This window comes from Bombina bombina, chromosome 6 (genome assembly GCF_027579735.1).
Source record: "Bombina bombina isolate aBomBom1 chromosome 6, aBomBom1.pri, whole genome shotgun sequence".
NCBI classification, from domain to species: Eukaryota; Metazoa; Chordata; class Amphibia; order Anura; family Bombinatoridae; genus Bombina; species Bombina bombina.
The window spans coordinates 82,088,587-82,112,901 of NC_069504.1; the positions used below are offsets into that span (position 1 = coordinate 82,088,587).

Here is a 24,315-nt window from a genome sequence, read left to right on the forward strand (position 1 = left end):
GAAAGAATATTATTTGTGTGCTTGAAATCTGGTATGTAAAAGTATAACTAATTGTTCCTATGGAAAAAGTCCAAGTATTAAGTATTTGGGACTTGTGATTATGCTTATCTGGGTCAGTTTAATAAGCGATAAACTGTTAAAAATGAAACCATGCATTGCACAGCAAGTACAAATGTCAAAATAAAGTTCATGCCAGAAAATGGTAAGAAAAAGGGTTTCTTCATTATTATATAGTCAGGGCTTGGCAGATTTGCTCAGTCTAAGAGACAGAGCAAAAATGTGTGTATGTACAGGACAATGATTTCACACATTGACACTCAAGGGTTTAAATCACCACCTGAAAGCACAAACTCAGTGGTGAGCTACTTGGTTGATTGTTTAGAAAACATGCAGCCGTGCCAGTTTTTGAGCAGAATATAGGACACAGGAGTTTGAGTTGGAGAGAGGAAGATGCAACAATCAGCAGGGAGTAACATACAGTATTATTGAGAATGCACTTTGCACAGAGGGGAGAGGAGCTGCTCTCTTCTTCAAATTTCCAGGGTTCCATTAACCATTTCCTTGGCATCCGGGTTTGAATCTAGATGTAGTATTGCAATGAGGTGTGCATTTGATTTCAGTATGAGTAAAGGTTTCTTTAAGTGGCTTTGCTGTTGCATACCGACTCTTCTCTGTTGACATCTTCTTTAGGTTATCAGTGTTGAATATATTTGTGAGCCTAAGCACTTATTTAAAATTAGTGTGGACTTCTTCTATATTTGTGCAGTCTTCTTACAAATCTAGCTGTCTCCAAAGGCAGAGCTTGGCAAACCTAAGCACCAGGGTGTCATTTGCACCAGTGATTTGCAACCTTTTTTTTGCCGTGGCACACTTTTTTACATTAAAAAAATCCTGTGGCACACCACCATCCCAAAATTTTACAAAATCACACATTGTAGCGTAATACAGGATATATATATACACACACACTGTACTGTGCTGTCATGCCATGCCTCCTACAAACTATACATGACATATTGACATTCATTCACAAACAATCATAATGATTGTCTGTGAATGAATGTCAATGTCATGGTTGTAAATGATGCCTGATGAGCCTGTCACATACCTCCCAATATTTCAAAAATTTGAAAGAGGGACACCCCTGCACTGTTGTCAGTCTGCCGTGGCACACCTGTGGATCTCTCACGGCACACTAGTGTGCCACGGCACACTGGTTGTAAAACACTGATTTGCACCTTTAAAAATGGGCCTAGCACACTTGGGTTTGTAAACCCGAGGTATGGCCATACCACCCTTTGCCTCAGCAATTTAACCTGACCTCCCTCATATCCAGGGTACTGCAACCTTGCACAATGCATGTGATTCTGAGGTCCCCTCTCCATGTCTGTGTGCCTCTTCTGTTCATACCCTGTGTCCGCTTCTCAATATGGCAGATTACATGCGGTGCACTGGGCTAGGGCTAAGCAAGCAGAGGTGTCATTGTGTGTGGCTTCCCACTAAGGTGCACACTGCAGCTCTGTGCTGAATTAGGCAGTAGCTATGGTAAAGAATTGATCATGAGTCTGAATCTCCCACAGACAGTGTCAGGTATGTTTAAGCAATTTATTGCAGGGTGCTGTAAGCTGCAGGAACTGTACCAGGGTTGTGAGTTCTTGTGGTGCTTCTTAGGAATTGCTTTATTACTAAGCCAGATAAGTGCCCACAAGTGCAACTTTCATGCTAGAAACCAAGTGGTTTCATCTGTATAAGTGGATCTCTTTGGGGCATATAAAATGAGTGGAGCTGTGTATGAAGGAGCTTATAAAGAATGATCATGTATACAGGGAGTGCAGAATTATTAGGCAAGTTGTATTTTTGAGGATTAATTTTATTATTGAACAACAACCATGTTCTCAATGAACCCAAAAAACTCATTAATATCAAAGCTGAATATTTTTGGAAGTAGTTTTTAGTTTGTTTTTAGTTATAGCTATTTTAGGGGGATATCTGTGTGTGCAGGTGACTATTACTGTGCATAATTATTAGGCAACTTAACAAAAAACAAATATATACCCATTTCAATTATTTATTTTTACCAGTGAAACCAATATAACATCTCAACATTCACAAATATACATTTCTGACATTCAAAAACAAAACAAAAACAAATCAGTGACCAATATAGCCACCTTTCTTTGCAAGGACACTCAAAAGCCTATTTTAGGGGGATTCTTTCAGTGTTTTGATCTGTTCACCATCAACATTGCGTGCAGCAGCAACCACAGCCTCCCAGACACTGTTCAGAGAGGTGTACTGTTTTCCCTCCTTGTAAATCTCACATTTGATGATGGACCACAGGTTCTCAATGGGGTTCAGATCAGGTGAACAAGGAGGCCATGTCATTAGATTTTCTTCTTTTATACCCTTTCTTGCCAGCCACGCTGTGGAGTACTTGGACGCGTGTGATGGAGCATTGTCCTGCATGAAAATCATGTTTTTCTTGAAGGATGCAGACTTCTTCCTGTACCACTGCTTGAAGAAGGTGTCTTCCAGAAACTGGCAGTAGGACTGGGAGTTGAGCTTGACTCCATCCTCAACCCGAAAAGGCCCCACAAGCTCATCTTTGATGATACCAGCCCAAACCAGTACTCCACCTCCACCTTGCTGGCGTCTGAGTCGGACTGGAGCTCTCTGCCCTTTACCAATCCAGCCACGGGCCCATCCATCTGGCCCATCAAGACTCACTCTCATTTCATCAGTCCATAAAACCTTAGAAAAATCAGGCTTGAGATATTTCTTGGCCCAGTCTTGACGTTTCAGCTTGTGTGTCTTGTTCAGTGGTGGTCGTCTTTCAGCCTTTCTTACCTTGGCCATGTCTCTGAGTATTGCACACCTTGTGCTTTTGGGCACTCCAGTGATGTTGCAGCTCTGAAATATGGCCAAACTGGTGGCAAGTGGCATCTTGGCAGCTGCACGCTTGACTTTTCTCAGTTCATGGGCAGTTATTTTGCGCCTTGGTTTTTCCACACGCTTCTTGCGACCCTGTTGACTATTTTGAATGAAACGCTTGATTGTTCGATGATCACGCTTCAGAAGCTTTGCAATTTTAAGAGTGCTGCATCCCTCTGCAAGATATCTCACTATTTTTGACTTTTCTGAGCCTGTCAAGTCCTTCTTTTGACCCATTTTGCCAAAGGAAAGGAAGTTGCCTAATAATTATGCACACCTGATATAGGGTGTTGATGTCATTAGACCACACCCCTTCTCATTACAGAGATGCACATCACCTAATATGCTTAATTGGTAGTAGGCTTTCGAGCCTATACAGCTTGGAGTAAGACCACATGCATAAAGAGGATGATGTGGTCAAAATACTCATTTGCCTAATAATTCTGCACTCCCTGTATATGATAAGACAAGAGGTTAGTGGTGCTGTATTAAGCAATGATTCATGGGTGTTGAAGACAATCAGCAGGTTAAAATATTGCTTTTGTGTGTTATGCAGCAGTGATTTATCCTTTGTTTACCCATGTATGTTCTGGGCACACAAGAGTTAAGCCACTGCAGTGATTTTACACATTTATTACCCATGTGGATATAAGAAAGCAGAGAGTAAAACACTGTTTTGTGTTTGTATTTGGCTGCCTACAAAACCAGTGGAGCATCTCATTAAAATTTCATATAAATACTAACAAACATAGAGGCACTCAAAACCCAACAGGCAACAGTGCTTTATGCGTATTTTGCTTCTCCAGCTTTCCATTCTCTGTAGTTCAGCACAAATCTCTAGATTCCTTCTTTGTGTGTGTGTAATAAGCAATGTAAAAAAAGCTAAAACTGTATTTGCTTATGAGTGTCTGTGAGTATGCTTGCAGCTGATATTGAGACAATACAGGGCTCGTTTACCTAAACCTTGCTGAGACTGACTTGGTTTTTCATGCTAACCCTCGCAGGGGCTGCCCTGGTGGAATTATCTTTAAAAAGGGGCAGTTTCTGCGAGTGGTGAGATGTCTTCTGTAGAAAGTGATGGAGCTTGCTGAGTAGAGTAAAGTTAACAGTGAGAAAGGGGCACACTTTAGAAATTAAATCCTGGATCAAAAACAAATCTCAGCATCTTACAATAGCCTCTTTTCATATGTATGTGTTTTTCTATTAGGTTATTAAAGGGACAGTCTAGTCAAAATTAAACTTTCATGATTCAAATAGGGCATGCAATTTTAAACAACGTTCCAATTTTATTTTTGATCAAATTTGCTTTGTTCTATTGGTATTCTTTGTTGAAAGCTAAACATATGTAGTCTCATATGCTAACTTCTAAGCCCTTGAAGGCCGTCTCTTATCTCAGTGCTTTTTTTTACAGTTTTTCACAGCAGTTCATGTGTGCCATATAGATAACACTGTGCTCACTCCTGTGGAGTTATTTATAAGTTAGTTCTTTTGACAGACTTCCATTTAGCCAATCAGTACTAAGATAAGGAGGCAGTCTGCAGAGGCTTAAAAACAAGGTAATCAAAGAGGTAAAAAGTGTATAAATAAAGGGATTATCTATCTTATTTTTTTTTAAACAATAAAAACTCTGGAGTAGACTTTCCCTTTTTAAGTATTTTGCTATAACCTCACTAACTTTTAGTTTGTAGGACGGGAATGTTTAGATAATTACGCTTGGATTTGAGAGACCATTTCATACATGCCCATGTTCAGCCCATTTTATATAAAAACAACAATTATGCGTTGTATTTTGTACTTATAAGTACAAATTTCTATGTGTTTTTTTTTTTTTGCACATCTAGTGTACTTTAAATGACAATTTATGCTTTGGTTATTTTTATACAATTTTTATTTCTGTGTAATTTACATACAAATTTTACGTTTGTGAGAACATTTTCGGCAAATTATTTAGTTATGTTTTTTGATGCACATCAACAATTACATTTTTTTTTTTTTTTTAAACTTTTTATTTTTGTTGAGGAGAAAATAACATATACAAACAGTCAGATCAGACGGTTACAATTTACCATTGTCTAAAAAGAGGAAAAACAATGTGAAACATCCTATAAAGACATCAATACATCAGAGAACGACCTGACAGGTTAATCTGGATATCTCAATTTTTTGATAAGTTCATAGTATCCTCGAACAAACGGGCCCACACGAGGGACCAGGAACATCAATGGACCATTGAGGATATGTTGACACAGTTCATAATAAAAAGTCCAACTTCAGTATGTGTTAAGTAGAGGCAGGCTTTAGATTCCACATGTACAGTCAAATGTAAAGTACAAAAAGGGCACCAGAATTAGTCAGGGACAATCACCACCAAAACAGTGGACTGAGACATACATTGTGCCAGAAGAATCCTCAGCTGCCAATATGAGTCTAGTTGATATTATCATAAAACATTTGTAGTAACAATTATAGTAGTAAAACTATCAGTTCAGATAAGAATAGTTATCGTGCCGCCCATGGCTACCGGAACCACTGGTGGGTCCAAACACTTTGTAGGTTAGAAGAAGGCACATGAAATAACAATTTCAATTTAGGACATTCAGAGAAAACTGGAGATCAAACTCAACTGGAACAATCTTTAGGTTAAAGGTTAAGTAAAGAGAGAAAAAAAAGAAAAAAATACAACTGATAAACTATATGTAACAACGAGAATATATGCAAACACAACTAAATATTCTGTGTTAGGGCCCAAAGAGCAACCAGGCCTCTTTGGACAGGGCAGAGGCTACGTAACTCTGCCAAAAGAGCAATGGGGGATAATGCGGGGAATGGCTTACTTGTTCTTTACCGCACTAGGGCTATGAATAACTAAATTCTTAATCTCTAATAAATTTTGAGAGAGTGGGATAAAGCAGTAATGTTGGAAGCTACTACAGAAAATACTTACTAGTGAGATATATAAGGGCTCAATAATACCAGGAGGAGTAACTCATTCCTGATAGAAATAAAATAGTGCATAATGGAATTAGTGGTTGCTACATGGGAGACAGCTTAAAGGTTGACATATTAGACACATATAATCTCACAAATATACCTTTGATGTCACCTAGCAATAAAAGATTTATAAGTCTACAGGGCTTCTGGACATATCAAAACTGGGCCACAGCTTGTGCAGGGAACCACAACTCACTTTAGGTGACTGTATACGAATATGATATAATACAGAGTAGTCGCGATTACTTAAGGTGCATGCCAGCCATACTAACCCTATAACTATATGAAACTGTTTCTATGGTGCAACACCTAAAAAAAAAAAATCAGACATGTTGTAAGATATGGCCGCATGGAAACAAATCGAGCTGAATGCGCAAAATAAACTTGGGTTAAAATGTCCCTCTTCCTACTACAGCGATATAGTATTAATAGCTAGCATTATGTTCAGTTAAGAGGTCCAGACAGTCCCTACAATAAGTTAATAAAGCCCATAGTATGTTCTTGTTAGAATCCCATATCAGGTTCATGAGGGGTCATCTGATCCTAGACCTTTATATGTGTACATACGAGCAAAACTTCTCATCATCTATCAATAAAATACCTAGAATTCAGCTATTGCAGCTCTAATCTATCTAACCAGTAGTTTTAAAGTATTTAGGTATTCAAAAGGTATTTTGCTTGATATGTATTCAACTGCATAAATTTCAAGAAAATATAGACAAACTATAGTACAAATTGCCTATCTATGAGACATTGTCACAGTAGTTTTAAGCTTATATGGACTCAAAGCATTATATAGGAAATGATAAGAAATATAGTACGCATAACAAAAGTTAAATCCCTCTTGTTCCGCCATAGGCTGCTAGGTAGGGAACACATCGCAGAAAATAAGGAATAATTCCTTTGTTTGAGTCAATGGTTATTGTCCACAGAGCCATAGTTGAATTAATGTATGTCTGTAAGGGCCGGGTAGTCAAGTATCCTAGGACCCACAGTGAAGTCATCAAACTAACCCACTCCAGCTCGCCATCTTTTGCGTACAGTCTGGACACCTGGGAGGACTGTGCTGCCCCGGGAAAGCTGATCAATGTGAGTCGCAAATGAGTTGCCAAGGTAAGTCCCGATTTCCAGCCAGATGACTGCTCCTCTGTACATAGACCGGGCAGCGTTAGTGCAGGAGGAGAAGTGTCCCAGCGGCAACAGACCAGGCAGCTCACATAAGTGCTCCCCTAATACCATCTCAGCTCCCGCACCCCCCCCCCCCGCCCTCCAAAGAGCTAGCAGCAGCTCCCCGGATAGGGGCTAAGGGAGGCAAGAAGGGCTCATAAGGATCCAGCCGTACCCAAACCTGCAGGCTCGTAACAGAGCGTGGGCTTCTTCCCAATAGTACTTTGTTACACCGGTTAGGCAGATCTGTTCTCGCCCCCCTTTGGGTCCCAGGGAACTCCCTCTCTTATGTAGTTTGACTGGTGGCATTCATTTGGGTAGGTCCCTCACGGATGGTGGGGGCCACAGGAGGCTTATCTCTTTCCGTGTTCGGGTGTCTGCTAACCGATATAAGCCGGTCCAATCGGCAAAGCAAATTGCGGTTGTATTCTTCAAAAAGGGCTAATATAGCCACATGAGAGTCCTCCATGCTTACACCACCTCGTGGCTAGGCTGCACCTTGTATCCCGGGCCGCAAACTGGGGAAGCGCTCCTGGATCTTGCTCCAACTTGCAAATCAGGGTTTCAGTTAGGGGTAAGTTTCATCCCCACTATTTATGGGCTCTCAGATCAAAAGTAACCCCAAGAAAGTATATAGTAAAGACAGGAGCTTCTATCATATGGGTCCAGTCGCCTCAGTGGTTAGCTCCGCCCCCCCTGGTGAGCATTCTTAAATAATGTCACCAGCCTGGAGACATTTAGATAATTGGGCCCTTATTTATGGGAGCACAGATTTGGTTGCAGTGGAAATCGGCAGCACTGTCACTGGGGTGTTTAAAGAGACATTAAACGCTAAATAAATTCTAGATATAATGATGCATTCAAAGAAAAGATTAGTCTGCTAATAACATGTAGATGTATTTTTTATTTTTTTAAGCTTAATATGTTGTTTAAAATTTTATACTTATTTTGTCACTATTTTAGTGTCTAAAGCAATGAGAGCTGCCATGTTGTAACTTAGGTTACCTTCTCTGCTGTGGCCAATTAGAGACAGTTATAAATAGGTCACTAGAGTGTGCAGCCAATGGCTGTGTGGAATACAACTGTGTTCTGCACTTCCATTCTAGCAGGAACTGAAATGCTCACAATTTTCAAAATGGAATTATCGGAAAAGGGGACAAAATAAATAATGAAAGTATTTTATACTTATACTTTTGACCTTTTTTAAATGCAGTTTAATATAGTGATTTTTAATTTTTTTTTAGTTTAAATAAGAAATAATGTACAGTAAAATGCTTAAAGGGACACTGTACCCCAAATTTTTCTTTCGTGATTCAGATTGAGCATGAAATTTTAAGCAACTTTCTAATTTACTCCTATCATCAAATTTTCTTCATTCTCTTGGTATCTTTATTTGAAATGCAAGAATGTAAGTTTAGATGCCGGACCATTTTTGGTGAACAACCTGGGTTGTCCTTGCTGATTGGCAGATAAATTCATCCACCAATAAAAAAAGTGCTGTCCAGAGTACTGAAACAAAAAAAAAGCTTAGATGCCTTCTTTTTCAAATAATGATAGCAAGAGAACGAAGAAAAATTGATAATAGGAGTAAATTAGAAAGTTGCTTAAAATTGCATGTTCTTTCTGAATTACAAAAGAAAAAAAATTAGGTACAGTGTCCCTTTAAGACAATTTATATAACAGTTCTTCAAATACAGCTAAGTACATTTTTTTTTTTTAATTTTTTTTTAATTTTTTTTTGCAATTTATGATGGAACGGTCATAATTCATAGCTTATAAGATGTATCCCCTACCATCAGAAGTAGAATACATAGCATTTGAAGGGACATTAAAAAAAAGGAAGAAAACGCTCTGTTGTGGAACAGTCTTAAAGGGACATTTTAAACTCAAATTTACTGATTATCTAATTTGCTTTGTTTTCAATGTATAATTAGTTGAAAAGATTACCTAGATAGGATCAAAAGTGCATTACTGGAAGCTAGCTGTTGATTGGTGTTCATTGGCTCACTGTGTGCTTAGCTAGTTGACAGTAGTGCATTACTGCTCCTTCAATAAAGGATACCAAGAGAATGAAGCAAGTTTGATAAGTCAGTTGGAAAGTTAATTAAAATTGTATGCATTATCTGAATCATGAAAGGGGGAAAAAAAATTGAGTTTCATATCCCTTTAAAATTGTGTGCTCTATTTAAATCACAAAAGTTTAGTTTAAAGTTTCTTGTTTTTGTTTTAAGCTAAAAACTAACTTCCTTGTGCAGGGAACACAACAATCGTATTTTTCAGCGCTCACCTTTTGCCGCATTTTTTTTGTTTGGTAATGTATTGCCTGTTCTGGGAAATTCTGAAATCATGTGTCACATTTAGGAAGGGGTGTTATATCGACCCTTATTTAGAATACTAAGCAACAGAGTCAGGAAATAGTTAAATACGCCCTTTCAGCAAAAAAAGATAAGAGCTGAATTTAAAACAGAGATGCCTAACCTTTTTTGCATGATGAGCCACAGTGGATTTTTTTTCCCCACCAAAAGGCCAATGAATAAAAAGATGGAAGTCAAATTCTGTAACCTAAGTATGCTGCATAATACTGAAAATCATGATTTGGTTACATACATACTGTACAGTGATTGCTCAACGAATTAATTTACAGCTGTTAAATGTTATCAAGGAGGGAATAGTCTCACCACCAGGGGTTTCAAGTAGTTCATAGTTTTGTAAGTTCTATATTATATATATATATATATATATATATATATATATATATATATATATATATATATATATTCCCTTGAGATTTGACAATATGCAATCCATGATAAACTATAAAATCACGTCTAGTAAAGTTAAATTTATTTCTATTTTTAACCTTTAGCTGTAGGACAAGGAAGAGTTAAGGGATTGTAGAATCAGGAAGGAAAGGCAGATTAAAACTATTCTAACACTGAAAAATACTATCTATATTGGAAGTGGAATACAAGATAAGACGTTCAAACAAATAGTAAATAAAAGTTGCAATACATTTTATATTTATTAGAGTGTAGTATTCTGAATATTTGCTGCACTTCAGAAGTTTAGGTGAACAGAGACAACAAAAACAAGTAAAAATGTGTGAGATTAATGAAAACAGAAAATATGGGTTATGGGGTTAGGCAGAGATAAGCAGAGAGTTTAACCTTTTAAAGCCGTTATGCCGTTCTATTCCGTCATAATTAGACTGGGCTTTAAAGCCGTTATGACGGAATAGAACTTCATAACTAACGGCTGTCCTGAAGCCTTCTGTGCTTCAAGGATTTAATCGCAGTCTGGAGGGCGTTCCTAGGATTGTAGGGACGCCCCCCAGATGCGATCCAATAATTGAAATCTCGCGATCGTATGCACGATCGCGTAGTTTCAATTTGTCTACATCGGAACAGTTGTTCCGATGTAGGCACTTTAACCCCTGTCACGAAAGGGTTAATGAGAATATTAGCTGTGGTGTATGTTGTTAATGAGTTACACGTTTGTTTAAAATTTAGGAGCTAGCCCAAAAAAGCAGGAAGCAGAATTATTTTTTCTCTTAACGAATATATAACATTGTAATTCCTTTTGTCTAAGGTTTCAACACATAGAAGCAAGGAAATTGGTTTTACTTTTTGATTAATGGAAATTTGAAACTTACATTGTGTCTAGATCAGAGTTATTCAAACTTTTTCCCCCAAGACCCAGTGCAATGATACCACAAACCTTTGTGACTCTATTTTTATGCTTGGTCTAAACATTTCTGAAGTAATATACAAGATAGCTGCAATTTTTGGCAAAGTGACCAAAATGTGTGCATACTTTTATTCCTGATTGAAGTCAAACTTGAAAGTGCTGTAAACGGTAATAACACACACGCACTCTCATACAAAACACACTACTAGGGCTGAAACAGACTAGTCGACTAATCGATTAGTCAATAAGTATTGCATTTTTTGACTAGTACGGCATTAGTCGATTTAATAATATATTAAATTACGCTATATTTTGACAGTCAAAAACAGCCCATAGCCTACTACCGATTGCGGATTGTCTCACTTGGCGGCAGTTATGACACGTTATTTCGTAGACTAAACAGATTTTGCTACGTGAAAAAAATGGCATCTTCAACAAAAAGTCCTGCTTGGAAAATGAACTAAGTACAGTGGCAAGCGGACCACCCGAAAAGCAATGTCGCATTGTAACTGCTATGGCAACATTATTCGGAGATGACTACTACACAGAGGACGCAATGTCTTTGCAAACCGAGCTGGACAAATACATGCAAGATGAGTGCAACTGCATTCCTCCATTTGAAGACCCTCTGGCATGGTGGAAGGCAAATTAATGCAAGTACAGGAAATTATCACGGCTAGCGAAAGCATACCTGTGCATCCCAGCAACATCTGTACTGGCTGATTGAGTTTTCTCAGCTGCGGGCCTGATAGTCAACAGACTACGTCATTTACATAAGGGAAGCATCGGAAAGCTATATCAGCAATATTTACTCTATTAATTTTTTCTAAGACTACGTTATTGTCTACTCCCGGAGCATGTGGACATGCTCATTTTTCTTAACAAGAACAATTAATTAAAATAATATGGACATTGCCAAATAGTTGATGTTTTTGTTAAAAACTTGCCTGGACGCGCTTTGCAGATTTTGTTTTTCGTTCATTTATTTATACTAACTCATGCCTATATTTTTTTTTTTCACTGGAACTTTTAACACACAAAGGTTTGTGTGAGTTTACGCAGAGTGTAGGCTTACTGTAAGATTCGTAGTCTAAGTAACAAGTGTAGTTTTGTTTGAGTAGTTTTACGTGCTGTAAATAAAAAAAACGCACTGGTTAATAAATGGTCTAATGTATTTTATTGTTATGGCCAGGAAACATTTATTTCCTGGCATAGTGGGACAAAGACATTATCTATTGTAAGGCTATTCATAACATTTTATATATTTATGCACTAATTCATGGGATACAATTCGCAATTTTTTTACAACGTTTACAGGTGATTTGTAATTGATAGAAAAACTTGGAATAAATACTTACGACTTGACGCGCTTGTTGCTCTTATGCCCTACAAAGGCAAAATACCGTAAATCACATTAATCTGAATGTCTCCTGAGTAAAAGTAGATATAACCTAATTTTTAACCTAAAACGTATTGGGGTTGTTGACTAGGTTTTAAAAATAAATGAAAAAAGAACATTACATATTACAATTACATTAAAAATATTTCCCATTTAATACCTATTTTCTGGCAAGAGGGGGTGGGGCCGACTAGTCGATAGTAAAAATATTAGTCATGCACACGCTCTCTCCTACAACACAAACATAAGTCACGTCCCAGTAAACATGGTGTTGTGACCCAGTAATCGGTCCCCACCCATAGTTTGAAGAACCCTGGGTTAGATTATATTCTGTTGTGCATTGTTTGGTGATGGTGCAGGGGCAGCTTAAATGTTAAAAATAACTTAGTCCAGGAATTTTCCCTGCTTTTATGTGATGTTGCGTTGTCTTAGAATCTCCTTTAAAGGGCCACTGTAAGTAAATGTTTTCTATGCCTGTTACTAACTAACTACCCCAAATACGCTTTTTATCAATAGCATTTCATTAACATATCTCTACCGTATGTCAGAAATCTTGTCTGCAAATGTAATTGTTTTCCAAACCCACTCCGTGGGTATCCTTTGCTCTGTACCAATCCGTTTACAATACCTAGGTTTCAAAATGGCGCTTTAAACACAAAGTTATTGGTTTAAGTATTTTGAACATGCAGTGCTGAAAATAGTGGGCAGGATAACGTGACATCATCGGCGAATAAAAGATATAACTTTTAGAACGTTATGAAACTTCGTTTTGGAGAAAGTATAGGTCAGTAGGTTTTAATTAATGTTTATTAACTTTAATATGTTAGTTGTTTAGCTTAAAAATTATAACAGAAAGTAATCCTTTAAGAAAAGGTAAACTAATTTAAAATTTGCTTAAAGGGACAGTATACACCACTTTTCATATTACTGCATTTAATGGACACTAATATAAAGAAGAATTTGCACAGATACTGATGTAAAAAAACCCAGTATAAATTAGTTTAAAAACTTACTTAGAAGCTCCCAGTTTAGCCCTGTTGATGAGGTTGGGCTAGGGCACCTAGTGGAAGGGACTAGGAAAGCAAGAAGAGCACCCCCCCCCCCCCCTTCTCTGCATATGAAAATATATGAGCTGAATGATTCTGTAGACACCAGTATACATCTAAAACCTCTGGGCTTGGTTAGGAGTCTGAAAATAAGCACAATATTATTAAAAATAAGCAAAACTATACATTTTTACAAAAACACTTCCAGATCAGTTATATAAATGGATCATCCACAAAGCTTTTATGCAAAGAAAAATCTAGTGGGGAAAATCTTCAGTGTAAATCTGATACTCAGCATATGGGTGGTTTTGAATTTTGTAAGCTAAAGGCTTTCATAGGAGACAAGGCCACAGTGCTTGTATGATAAGTTTATTTAACATGTGAACACTACAATATATATTATATAACACACGTCTAACCTTATAAAGTAAAGCAAATCATATTTACACATTTACAAGTAACAAACCTTTTTCTAAAAACAAACAAACATAAAAATAACTATTTATTGCACGTACACATGTAGAGCATTTATAATGACCTTAAGGCTTAAAGCATTTTCAACAAAAAAAATAAAGTACATAATAATTTTTTCCCTACATAATAAACCAAATGATCTCTATAAGCAAAATAAAAAAGCACAATGTTCAGTCTACGTGCACTTTCATTGTATTCTAGAATGTAGATAACTGTGCAAAATAGTCATCTGCTACTTTCAACCTTTATGTAATTAGATTATTTTTTTTAATTAAAGTGACATGAAACCCAAAATTTTTCTTTCATGATTGAGATAGAGAATACAATTTTAAATAACATTCCAATTTACTTCTATTATTTAATTTGCTTTATTCTACAGGATATCCTTTGTTGAAGAAATAGCAATGCACATCAGTGAGCCAATCACATGAAGCATCTATTTGCAGCCACCAGTCAACAGCTACTGAGCCAATTTAGATATGCTTTTCAACAAAGGATATCAGGAGAATGAAGCAAATTAGATAATATAGGTAAATTGGAAAGCTGTTTTAAAATTGCATGCACCTTTCTAAATCACAAAAGAAAAAAATTGGGTTTCATGTTCCTTTAAACTAAAATGAAACCAACAATTATAAAACTTCGTACACATAAGAATACTTTAAAAAAACAAACAAAAAAAAAAACAAAAAACCTTTAAATCACCCTGTTCTCTGTATCAAAAGCAAACTAATATACTAAAGTCGTACATTTTTTATAAAAGCGTATCTTTCAAATACAGCAATCAAAATTGCACTACTGGGACCTTGGTGAATGTATCTGGTGAGCCAATGACGAGGCGTGTGTGTGTAATCCCCAATAACTGGCCAGCTTCCATTAGTGCAGTGCTGCTATTGAACCTTCCTATGTTTGCTTTTCAAAAGAGGATTTCAAAAGAATGAAGTACATTTGATAATAGGCATTAAACGAGAAGTCTCTTAAAATTGCCTGATTTATCTGAGCAATAAAAGTTCCTTTAAATCATTTTAATAAAGTATAAATGTACTTACCCCTGTCCAGAACTTAATAGGAGTAGTAACATTTATTACAGGAATAGTCTAGTCGAAATCAAACTTTCATGATTCAGATAAATCAGGCAATTTTAAGCAACTTTCTAATTTACTCTATTAGCAATTTTTCTTAATTCACTTGGTATCTCTATTTGAAAAATCAAGAATGTAAGCATAGGATCCGGCCTATTTTTGGTTCAGAACCTAGGTAGTGCTTTCTGATTGGTTTCTAAATGTAGCCACCAATCAGCAAGCTCTACCCAGGTTCTTAACTAAAAATGGTCCGGCTCCTAAGCTTACATTCAAATAAAGATACCAAGAGAACAAAGAAAAATTGATAATAGGAGTAAATTAGAAAGTTGCTTAAAATTGCATGCTCTATCTGAATAATGAAAGTTTAATTTTGACTAGACTATCCCTTTAAGACTTCAAACATGAAATATTTGCACCTAAAATTGTTCAGTTTGTATATTTACCCAGTTCTCCGTGGGCTTTTGTATTTGCTCAAAGAAACAAGGATCTATATGGGTTTAAATCGGGAGTAAACACATTTTATATAAAATTCACAAGCCACAAATGGTTTAGGAACCATAAAAAGACTGTGTAAAGAGATGCACAGAAAATAATCCATAAAGTTAGAAGCTGCGACTTCTTGAGACTAACGTTGGCGTTAGGAATCAGATGAGTAATGGCCAGATATGTTTGCCTTTTAATGTTTTGCAAGAGCTGCACACCTATTGGAGACCACACCTTTTGTTAAAAAAACAGACCTTTTTTTCAGCTTTATACTAACTTGCAGTCTTTTTGTGCTCCTACAGACAGCGGGTTACCATGAATTGAAGGTTCTGGAGCTTTTTGCACAGCAAAGACCAAGGTTTCAGAGCTTGCGCTACAAGTGTGACACATCCACAAACAAATCCTCCTGCTTAGCATGTTCTGAAGGCCCCTGTCTACTTGACATCCTGTAACGCACTGGGACGCTAATTTAATGACTGGCGAACAAAGTCCGTTTATAATGGAGGACTATACAACCAGGACGTATGGAACGGGTGGCATGGACAACAGACCTTTGTTTGGGGAGACTTCAGCAAGGGTAAGATGTTTTGAGACTTTCTATAAAAATAAAGAACAAACTTTAGACTGAATACACAACAAAGCACATTCTAGTGAATTTGCCTTTTCCTGAATCTGCCAGCTCATACCAGTAAACCTATATTACAGGGACATTCCAGCCAAAATTACCATCTACATTGATGCATTTCAATTTTAAATCGAAGCGGTTTTGTAATATACATGTTTTAGCCAAAAATTCCTCTAATAAAAGCTCTAGCTGTTTCAAAAGTGTATTTAAGTATGCACCGTGCACCAGCATTTTAAACACATCACTTCCTCAGAGAGCCTAAGGTGCTTGTATCATCTGGTAATGACTCAATTTATTAGTTGTTCACATGGTACTGGCCCCACTGGCTCTCTGAGCAGCTGCAGCATTTTAAATGCTGGTGCACTAAGAATATCTAGCTATGTTTCACATGCACGTGCAGAGAAAAATGTTTACACTAAAACATTGATAACGTTTACTAGAATAATTTGTGCTGATTCATGTATACTGTAAATGTTTCCATTCAAAGATGTAATTCATCTATGTGCATTTACATTTTGACTGGTATGTCCCTTTAAATTCTCAAAGGGACAGTATTGGTATGTTAACTTGTTTTTGTTTTTCTTCTCACAATGTATGTCACCAAAAAAAACCCCAACTAGAGCTATAGTGATGTAGTTCAGTAGATTTAAAAACTGCTAAAAGGAATTGAATCTACTTATCCTTAAAGTGAATGTAAATTTTGATGCTAAAGTGCCCAGTTTTTAAAAATTTGATTAAAAACAGGGGCACTTTAACCTTTTAAAGCCGTTATGCCATTCTATTCCGTCATAATTACACTGGGCTTTAAAGCTTTTATGACGGAATAGAACGTCATAGCTAACGGCTGTCCTGAAGCTTTCTGTGCTGTCAGGATTTGATCGCGGTCGGAAGGGCGTTCCTAGGGTTGTAGGGACGCCCCCCAGACGCAATCCAATAATTGAAATCTTGCGATCGCGTGGTTTCAATTTGTCTACATCGGAACAGTTGTTCTGATGTAGGCACTTTAGCCCTGACACGAAAGGGTTAATTCATCAAAATTTACATTTCACTCCTGTTGTGAAAAAAACTTATCTTTTAATCTTGACAGCAGCTCCAACTTCCTCCACCCGTTGCAAAGCCTCTTCCTGGGTCCAAAATGAGGAATCCGGCTTCCTCCAATTACGCCGTTGAATCAGACACTGATTCCCCCGGGGGGGAAACAGTGATTGGAGGACGACCTATCCATCATTTCTGATATCAGAAATGGCTTGTGAGACCGGAGGAAGCTGGAGCTTATGTCAAGTTTAAAAGGTAAGTTTTTTTTTTTTTTTTTTTTTCACAACAGGAGTGAAATGTAAATTTTGATGAATTAAAGTGCCCCTGTTTTTAATCGAACTTTTAAAAACCGGGCACTTTAATATCAAAATTTACATTCACTTTAAAAGCAATGTTTTGTGAGGACTTGACAGATTTATATTAAACAGAGACACATGGGTACAATTCTGCCCCGGAACAAGTTGTGGGTGGGTTAACCAATCAGGAGTGTACTCTTAAGAGCATGCCATTTTTACCTATTCAGGGTCATTTATACAAAACTTACTTGCTGGAAAGAATCAGAGGATGTCATTTTTTGCATTAATAAGTTTCTTCAGATTCACAATTTGTCTTTTGAATTGCAAATTTACTTTAAAACCATCAGAGGTGTCCCTATTTGGCAACATATAGTGTGCTTGGTGTGAATAAAAGCTTGTGACTGAAATGGCAAACTATATATTTGCACTTCTGCTTAAAGGGACAGGCAGTGATAAATAAAATAATATGAAAAGCTTGTGAATTACATAGATCTCATAGCTACCATTTAATGTAGCTGCAGAATAATAAAAAAAAGGTTACTTTTAAATTGCTCCCCTAGAATATTCCGCCCCCAAGGCCAAACAGTTTTATTCAGATAACGCACATTTTATGTTGAAGAAATCTGGATGTCTCTGATGGTTTAGATTAATTTATAGTTACATGATCTATTAAATGCACTGTATGGTTATTTTATTCAGTGTTTACTGCCTTTTAACCCCCCTATTTTTATAATTGTATGATATATTTTTTTTCATCTTCGACCATTGATCCTCCATCTTGTGTAAAACTGTATCCGCCAGCATTTGTCAGAAATAGCATTTTCTTCTGTTATGTGTGATCAGTCCACGGGTCATCATTACTTCTGGGATATAACTCCTCCCCAACAGGAAATGCAAGAGGATTCACCCAGCAGAGCTGCATATAGCTCCTCCCCTCTACGTCAGTCCCAGTCATTCTCTTGCACCCAACGACTAGATAGGATGTGTGAGAGGACTATGGTGATTATACTTAGTTTTTATGACTTCAATCAAAAGTTTGTTATTTTACAATAGCACCGGAGCGTGTTATTACTTCTCTGGCAGAGTTTGAGGAAGAATCTGCCAGAGTTTTTTACTATGATTTTAACCGGAGTAGTTAAGATCATATTGCTGTTCTCGGCCATCTGAGGGAGGTAAAAGCTTCAGATCAGGGGACAGCGGGCAGATGAATCTGCATTGAGGTATGTAGCAGTTTTTATTTTCTGAATGGAATTGATGAGAAAATCCTGCCATACCGTTATAATGACATGTATGTATACACTTCAGTATTCTGGGGATGGTATTTCACCGGAACTACTCTGTTAAAAGTCACTAATCCTTTTAATAAGTATTTATCATGTTAAACGTTTTTGCTGGAATGTAGAATCGTTTACATTGCTGAGGTACTGAGTGAATAAATATTTGGGCATTATTTTCCACTTGGCAGTTGTTTGCTTTTAATTGTGACAGTTTCGTTTCTCTTCACTGCTGTGTGTGAGAGGGAGGGGCCGTTTTTGGCGCTCTTTGCTACGCATCAAAAATTTCCAGTCAGCTACTCTTATATTTCCTGCATGATCCGGTTCATCTCTGACAGATCTCAGGGGTCTTCAAACTTCTTTGGAGGGAGGTAGATTCTCTCAGCAGACCTGTGAGAATTTTATATTGACTGTGAATAAAAACGTTGCTCTGTAATTTTTATGTCAAATTTAATTATTGTTATTTTACTAATGGGAACAAACCTTTGCTAAAAGTTGTGTTGTTTTAAAGTTTGATGCTATAACTGTTTTTCAGTTCATTATTTCAACTGTCATTTAATCGTTAGTACCTCTTTGAGGCACAGTACGTTTTTGCTAAAAAAGATTATAACCAAGTTGCAAGTTTATTGCTAGTGTGTTAAACATGTCTGACTCAGAGGAAGATATCTGTGTCATTTGTTCCAATGCCAAGGTGGAGCCCAATAGAAATTTATGTACTAACTGTATTGATGCTACTTTAAATAAAAGTCAATCTGTACAATGTGAACAAATTTCACCAAACAGCGAGGGGAGAGTTATGCCGACTAACTCGCCTCACGCGGCAGTACCTGCATCTCCCGCCCGGGAGGTGCGTGATATTATGGCGCCTAGTACATCTGGGCGGCCATTACAGATAACATTACAAGATATGGCTACTGTTATGACTGAAGTTTTGTCTAAATTACCAGAACTAAGAGGCAAGCGTGATCACTCTGGGGTGAGAACAGAGTGCGCTGACAATACTAGGGCCATGTCTGATACTGCGTCACAGCTTGCAGAGCATGAGGACGGAGAGCTTCATTCTGTGGGTGACGGTTCTGATCCAAACAGATTGGATTCAGATATTTCAAATTTTAAATTTAAATTGGAGAACCTCCGTGTATTACTAGGGGAGGTCTTAGCAGCTCTCAATGATTGTAACACCGTTGCAATACCAGAGAAACTGTGTAGGTTGGATAAATACTTTGCGGTACCGGCGAGTACTGACGTTTTTCCTATACCTAAGAGACTAACTGAAATTGTTACTAAGGAGTGGGATAGACCCGGTGTGCCGTTCTCACCCCCTCCAATATTTAGAAAGATGTTTCCAATAGACGCCACCACTCGGGACTTATGGCAAACGGTCCCTAAGGTGGAGGGAGCAGTTTCTACTTTAGCTAAGCGTACCACTATCCCGGTGGAGGATAGCTGTGCTTTTTCAGATCCAATGGATAAAAAATTAGAGGGTTACCTTAAGAAGATGTTTGTTCAACAAGGTTTTATATTGCAACCCCTTGCATGTATCGCGCCGATTACGGCTGCGGCAGCATTTTGGATTGAGTCTCTGGAAGAGAACCTTAGTTCATCTACGCTAGACGACATTACGGACAGGCTTAGAGTCCTTAAACTAGCTAATTCATTCATTTCGGAGGCCGTAGTACATTTAACCAAACTTACGGCTAAGAACTCAGGATTCGCCATACAGGCACGTAGGGCGCTGTGGCTAAAATCCTGGTCAGCTGATGTTACTTCTAAGTCCAAATTACTTAATATACCTTTCAAGGGGCAGTCTTTATTTGGGCCCGGTTTGAAAGAAATTATCGCTGACATTACAGGAGGTAAGGGCCACGCCCTACCTCAAGACAAAGCCAAAGCTAAGGCTAGACAGTCTAATTTTCGTCCCTTTCGGAATTTCAAAACAGGAGCAGCATCAACCTCCACTGCACCAAAACAGGAAGGAGCTGTTGCTCGTTACAGGCAAGGCTGGAAGCCTAACCAGTCCTGGAACAAGAGCAAGCAGGCCAGGAAACCTGCTGCTGCCCCAAAGACAGCATGAACCGAAAGCCCCCGATCCGGGACCGGATCTAGTGGGGGGCAGACTTTCTCTCTTCGCCCAGGCCTGGGCAAGAGATGTTCAGGATCCCTGGGCACTAGAGATCATATCTCAGGGATACCTTCTAGACTTCAAATTATCTCCCCCAAGAGGGAGATTTCATCTGTCAAGGTTGTCAACAAACCAGATAAAGAAAGAAGCGTTTCTACGCTGTGTACAAGATCTGTTATTAATGGGAGTGATCCATCCGGTTCCGCGGTCGGAACAAGGACAAGGGTTCTACTCAAACCTGTTTGTGGTTCCCAAAAAAGAGGGAACTTTCAGGCCAATCTTAGATTTAAAGATTCTAAACAAATTCCTAAGAGTTCCATCGTTCAAAATGGAAACTATTCGGACAATCTTACCCATGATCCAAAAGGGTCAGTACATGACCACAGTGGATTTAAAAGATGCTTACCTTCACATACCGATCCACAAAGATCATCACCGGTATCTAAGGTTTGCCTTCTTAGACAGGCACTACCAGTTTGTAGCTCTTCCATTCGGATTGGCTACGGCTCCAAGAATCTTCACAAAGGTTCTGGGTGCCCTTCTGGCGGTACTAAGACCGCGAGGGATTTCGGTAGCTCCGTACCTAGACGACATTCTAATACAAGCTTCAAGCTTTCAAACTGCCAAGTCTCATACAGAGCTAGTTCTGGCATTTCTAAGGTCGCATGGATGGAAAGTGAACGAAAAGAAGAGTTCTCTTTTTCCTCTCACAAGAGTTCCATTCTTGGGGACTCTTATAGATTCTGTAGAAATGAAGATTTACCTGACAGAAGAGAGGTTAACAAAGCTTCAAAATGCATGCCGTGTCCTTCATTCCATTCAACACCCGTCAGTAGCTCAATGCATGGAGGTGATCGGCTTAATGGTAGCGGCAATGGACATAGTACCTTTTGCACGCCTACACCTCAGACCGCTGCAATTGTGCATGCTAAGTCAGTGGAATGGGGATTACTCAGATTTGTCCCCTACTCTGAATCTGAATCAAGAGACCAGAAATTCTCTTCTATGGTGGCTTTATCGGCCACACCTGTCCAGGGGGATGCCATTCAGCAGGCCAGACTGGACAATTGTAACAACAGACGCCAGCCTACTAGGTTGGGGCGCTGTCTGGAATTCTCTGAAGGCTCAGGGACTATGGAATCAGGAGGAGAGTCTCCTTCCAATAAACATTCTGGAATTGAGAGCAGTTCTCAATGCCCTTCTGGCTTGGCCCCAATTAACAACTCGGGGGTTCATCAGGTTTCAGTCGGACAACATCACGACTGTAGCTTACATCAACCATCAGGGAGGGACAAGAAGCTCCCTAGCAATGATGGAAGTATCAAGGATAATTCGCTGGGCAGAGTCTCACTCTTGCCACCTGTCAGCAATCCACATCCCGGGAGTGGAGAACTGGGAGGCGGATTTCTTGAGTCGCCAGACTTTTCATCCGGGGGAGTGGGAACTTCATCCGGAGGTCTTTGCCCAAATACTTCGAAGTTGGGGCAAACCAGAGATAGATCTCATGGCGTCTCGCCAGAACGCCAAACTTCCTCGCTACGGGTCCAGATCCAGGGATCCGGGAGCGGTTCTGATAGATGCTTTGACAGCACCTTGGAACTTCGGGATGGCTTATGTGTTTCCACCCTTCCCGCTGCTTCCTCGATTGATTGCCAAAATCAAACAGGAGAGAGCATCAGTGATTCTAATAGCGCCTGCATGGCCACGCAGGACTTGGTATGCAGATCTAGTGGACATGTCATCCTGTCCGCCTTGGTCTCTACCTCTAAGACAGGACCTTCTGATACAGGGTCCGTTCAAACATCAAAATCTAACTTCTCTGAAGCTGACTGCTTGGAAATTGAACGCTTGATTTTATCAAAACGTGGTTTTTCTGAGTCGGTTATTGATACCCTGATACAGGCTAGGAAGCCTGTTACCAGAAGGATTTACCATAAAATATGGCGTAAATACCTATACTGGTGCGAATCCAAAGGTTACTCCTGGAGTAAGGTTAGGATCGCTAGGATATTGTCTTTTCTACAAGAAGGTTTAGAAAAGGGTTTATCAGCTAGTTCATTAAAGGGACAGATTTCAGCTCTGTCCATCTTGTTACACAGGCGTCTGTCAGAAAATCCAGACGTCCAGGCCTTTTGTCAGGCTTTAGCTAGGATCAAGCCTGTGTTTAAAGCTGTTGCTCCGCCATGGAGTTTAAATTTAGTTCTTAACGTTTTACAGGGTGTTCCGTTTGAACCCCTTCATTCCATTGATATAAAATTGTTATCTTGGAAAGTTCTGTTTTTAATGGCTATTTCCTCGGCTCGAAGAGTCTCTGAGTTATCAGCCTTACATTGTGATTCTCCTTATCTGATTTTTCACTCAGACAAGGTAGTTCTGCGTACTAAACCTGGGTTCTTACCTAAGGTAGTCACTAACAGGAACATCAATCAAGAGATTGTTGTTCCATCCTTGTGCCCAAATCCTTCTTCAAAGAAGGAACGTCTTCTACACAATCTGGATGTAGTTCGTGCCCTCAAGTTCTACTTGCAGGCAACTAAAGATTTTCGCCAAACTTCTTCCCTGTTTGTCGTTTATTCTGGACAGAGGAGAGGTCAAAAAGCTTCTGCTACCTCTCTCTCTTTTTGGCTTCGTAGCATAATACGTTTAGCCTATGAGACTGCTGGACAGCAGCCTCCTGAAAGAATTACAGCTCACTCCACTAGAGCTGTGGCTTCCACTTGGGCCTTTAAGAATGAGGCCTCTGTTGAACAGATTTGCAAGGCTGCAACTTGGTCTTCGCTTCATACTTTTTCCAAATTTTACAAATTTGACACTTTTGCTTCTTCGGAGGCTATTTTTGGGAGAAAGGTTCTTCAGGCAGTGGTTCCTTCTGTATAATGAGCCTGCCTATCCCTCCCGTCATCCGTGTACTTTTGCTTTGGTATTGGTATCCCAGAAGTAATGATGACCCGTGGACTGATCACACATAACAGAAGAAAACATAATTTATGCTTACCTGATAAATTCCTTTCTTCTGTTGTGTGATCAGTCCACGGCCCGCCCTGTTTTTAGGCAGGTAAATATCTTTTAAATTATACTCCAGTCACCACTTCACCCTTGGTTACTCCTTTCTCGTTGATTCTTGGTCGAATGACTGGGACTGACGTAGAGGGGAGGAGCTATATGCAGCTCTGCTGGGTGAATCCTCTTGCATTTCCTGTTGGGGAGGAGTTATATACCAGAAGTAATGATGACCCGTGGACTGATCACACAACAGAAGAAAGGAATTTATCAGGTAAGCATAAATTATGTTTTTAAAGCCTTATGTATCTTTTATATGAAAGGTGATATCACTCCTTGTGTGTTATGCACAAACAGTGTTAGTTTGTATGCTCTTACAGAGGGTAAGCTTCACTGAGCAGGATAAAATGAGTATAACTTTTTTGTTACATTTGTGGGATATTTGATATTACAACACCCTAAAGTTCTCCAGAGGTTTAGCAATATTAATGCTTTGGTATGAAAATCACCTTTAGTGCAATTTTGAGCTGTCTGCCGTCACCATGAGCGATTGCAATACTTTACAGTACTTGAATACTCCATTCACTTGTTTGCACAATTCAAGTGGTTCTTAGATAACCAAGGAGCAATGCGCAATGTGTGTGTGTGTGAGCTGCTAAAAATGTTACGGCTCATAAATCTATTTATCACAGACCAAACATCAAAC

At 38.7% G+C, this 24,315-nt stretch overlaps 1 protein-coding gene across 2 annotated transcripts in view; it reads left to right on the forward strand.

The window, feature by feature from the left end:
* Positions 1-24,315, forward strand: part of TMEM243 (transmembrane protein 243) — a 99,522-nt gene that overhangs the window by 4,487 nt on the left and 70,720 nt on the right. For both annotated transcript variants that reach the window (XM_053716502.1, XM_053716503.1), the window contains exon 2: positions 15,560-15,834. In XM_053716502.1, the coding sequence (XP_053572477.1) occupies positions 15,730-15,834 (105 nt within the window). In that variant the 5' untranslated portion in view covers positions 15,560-15,729. The remainder of the gene's footprint in view (positions 1-15,559; positions 15,835-24,315) is intronic.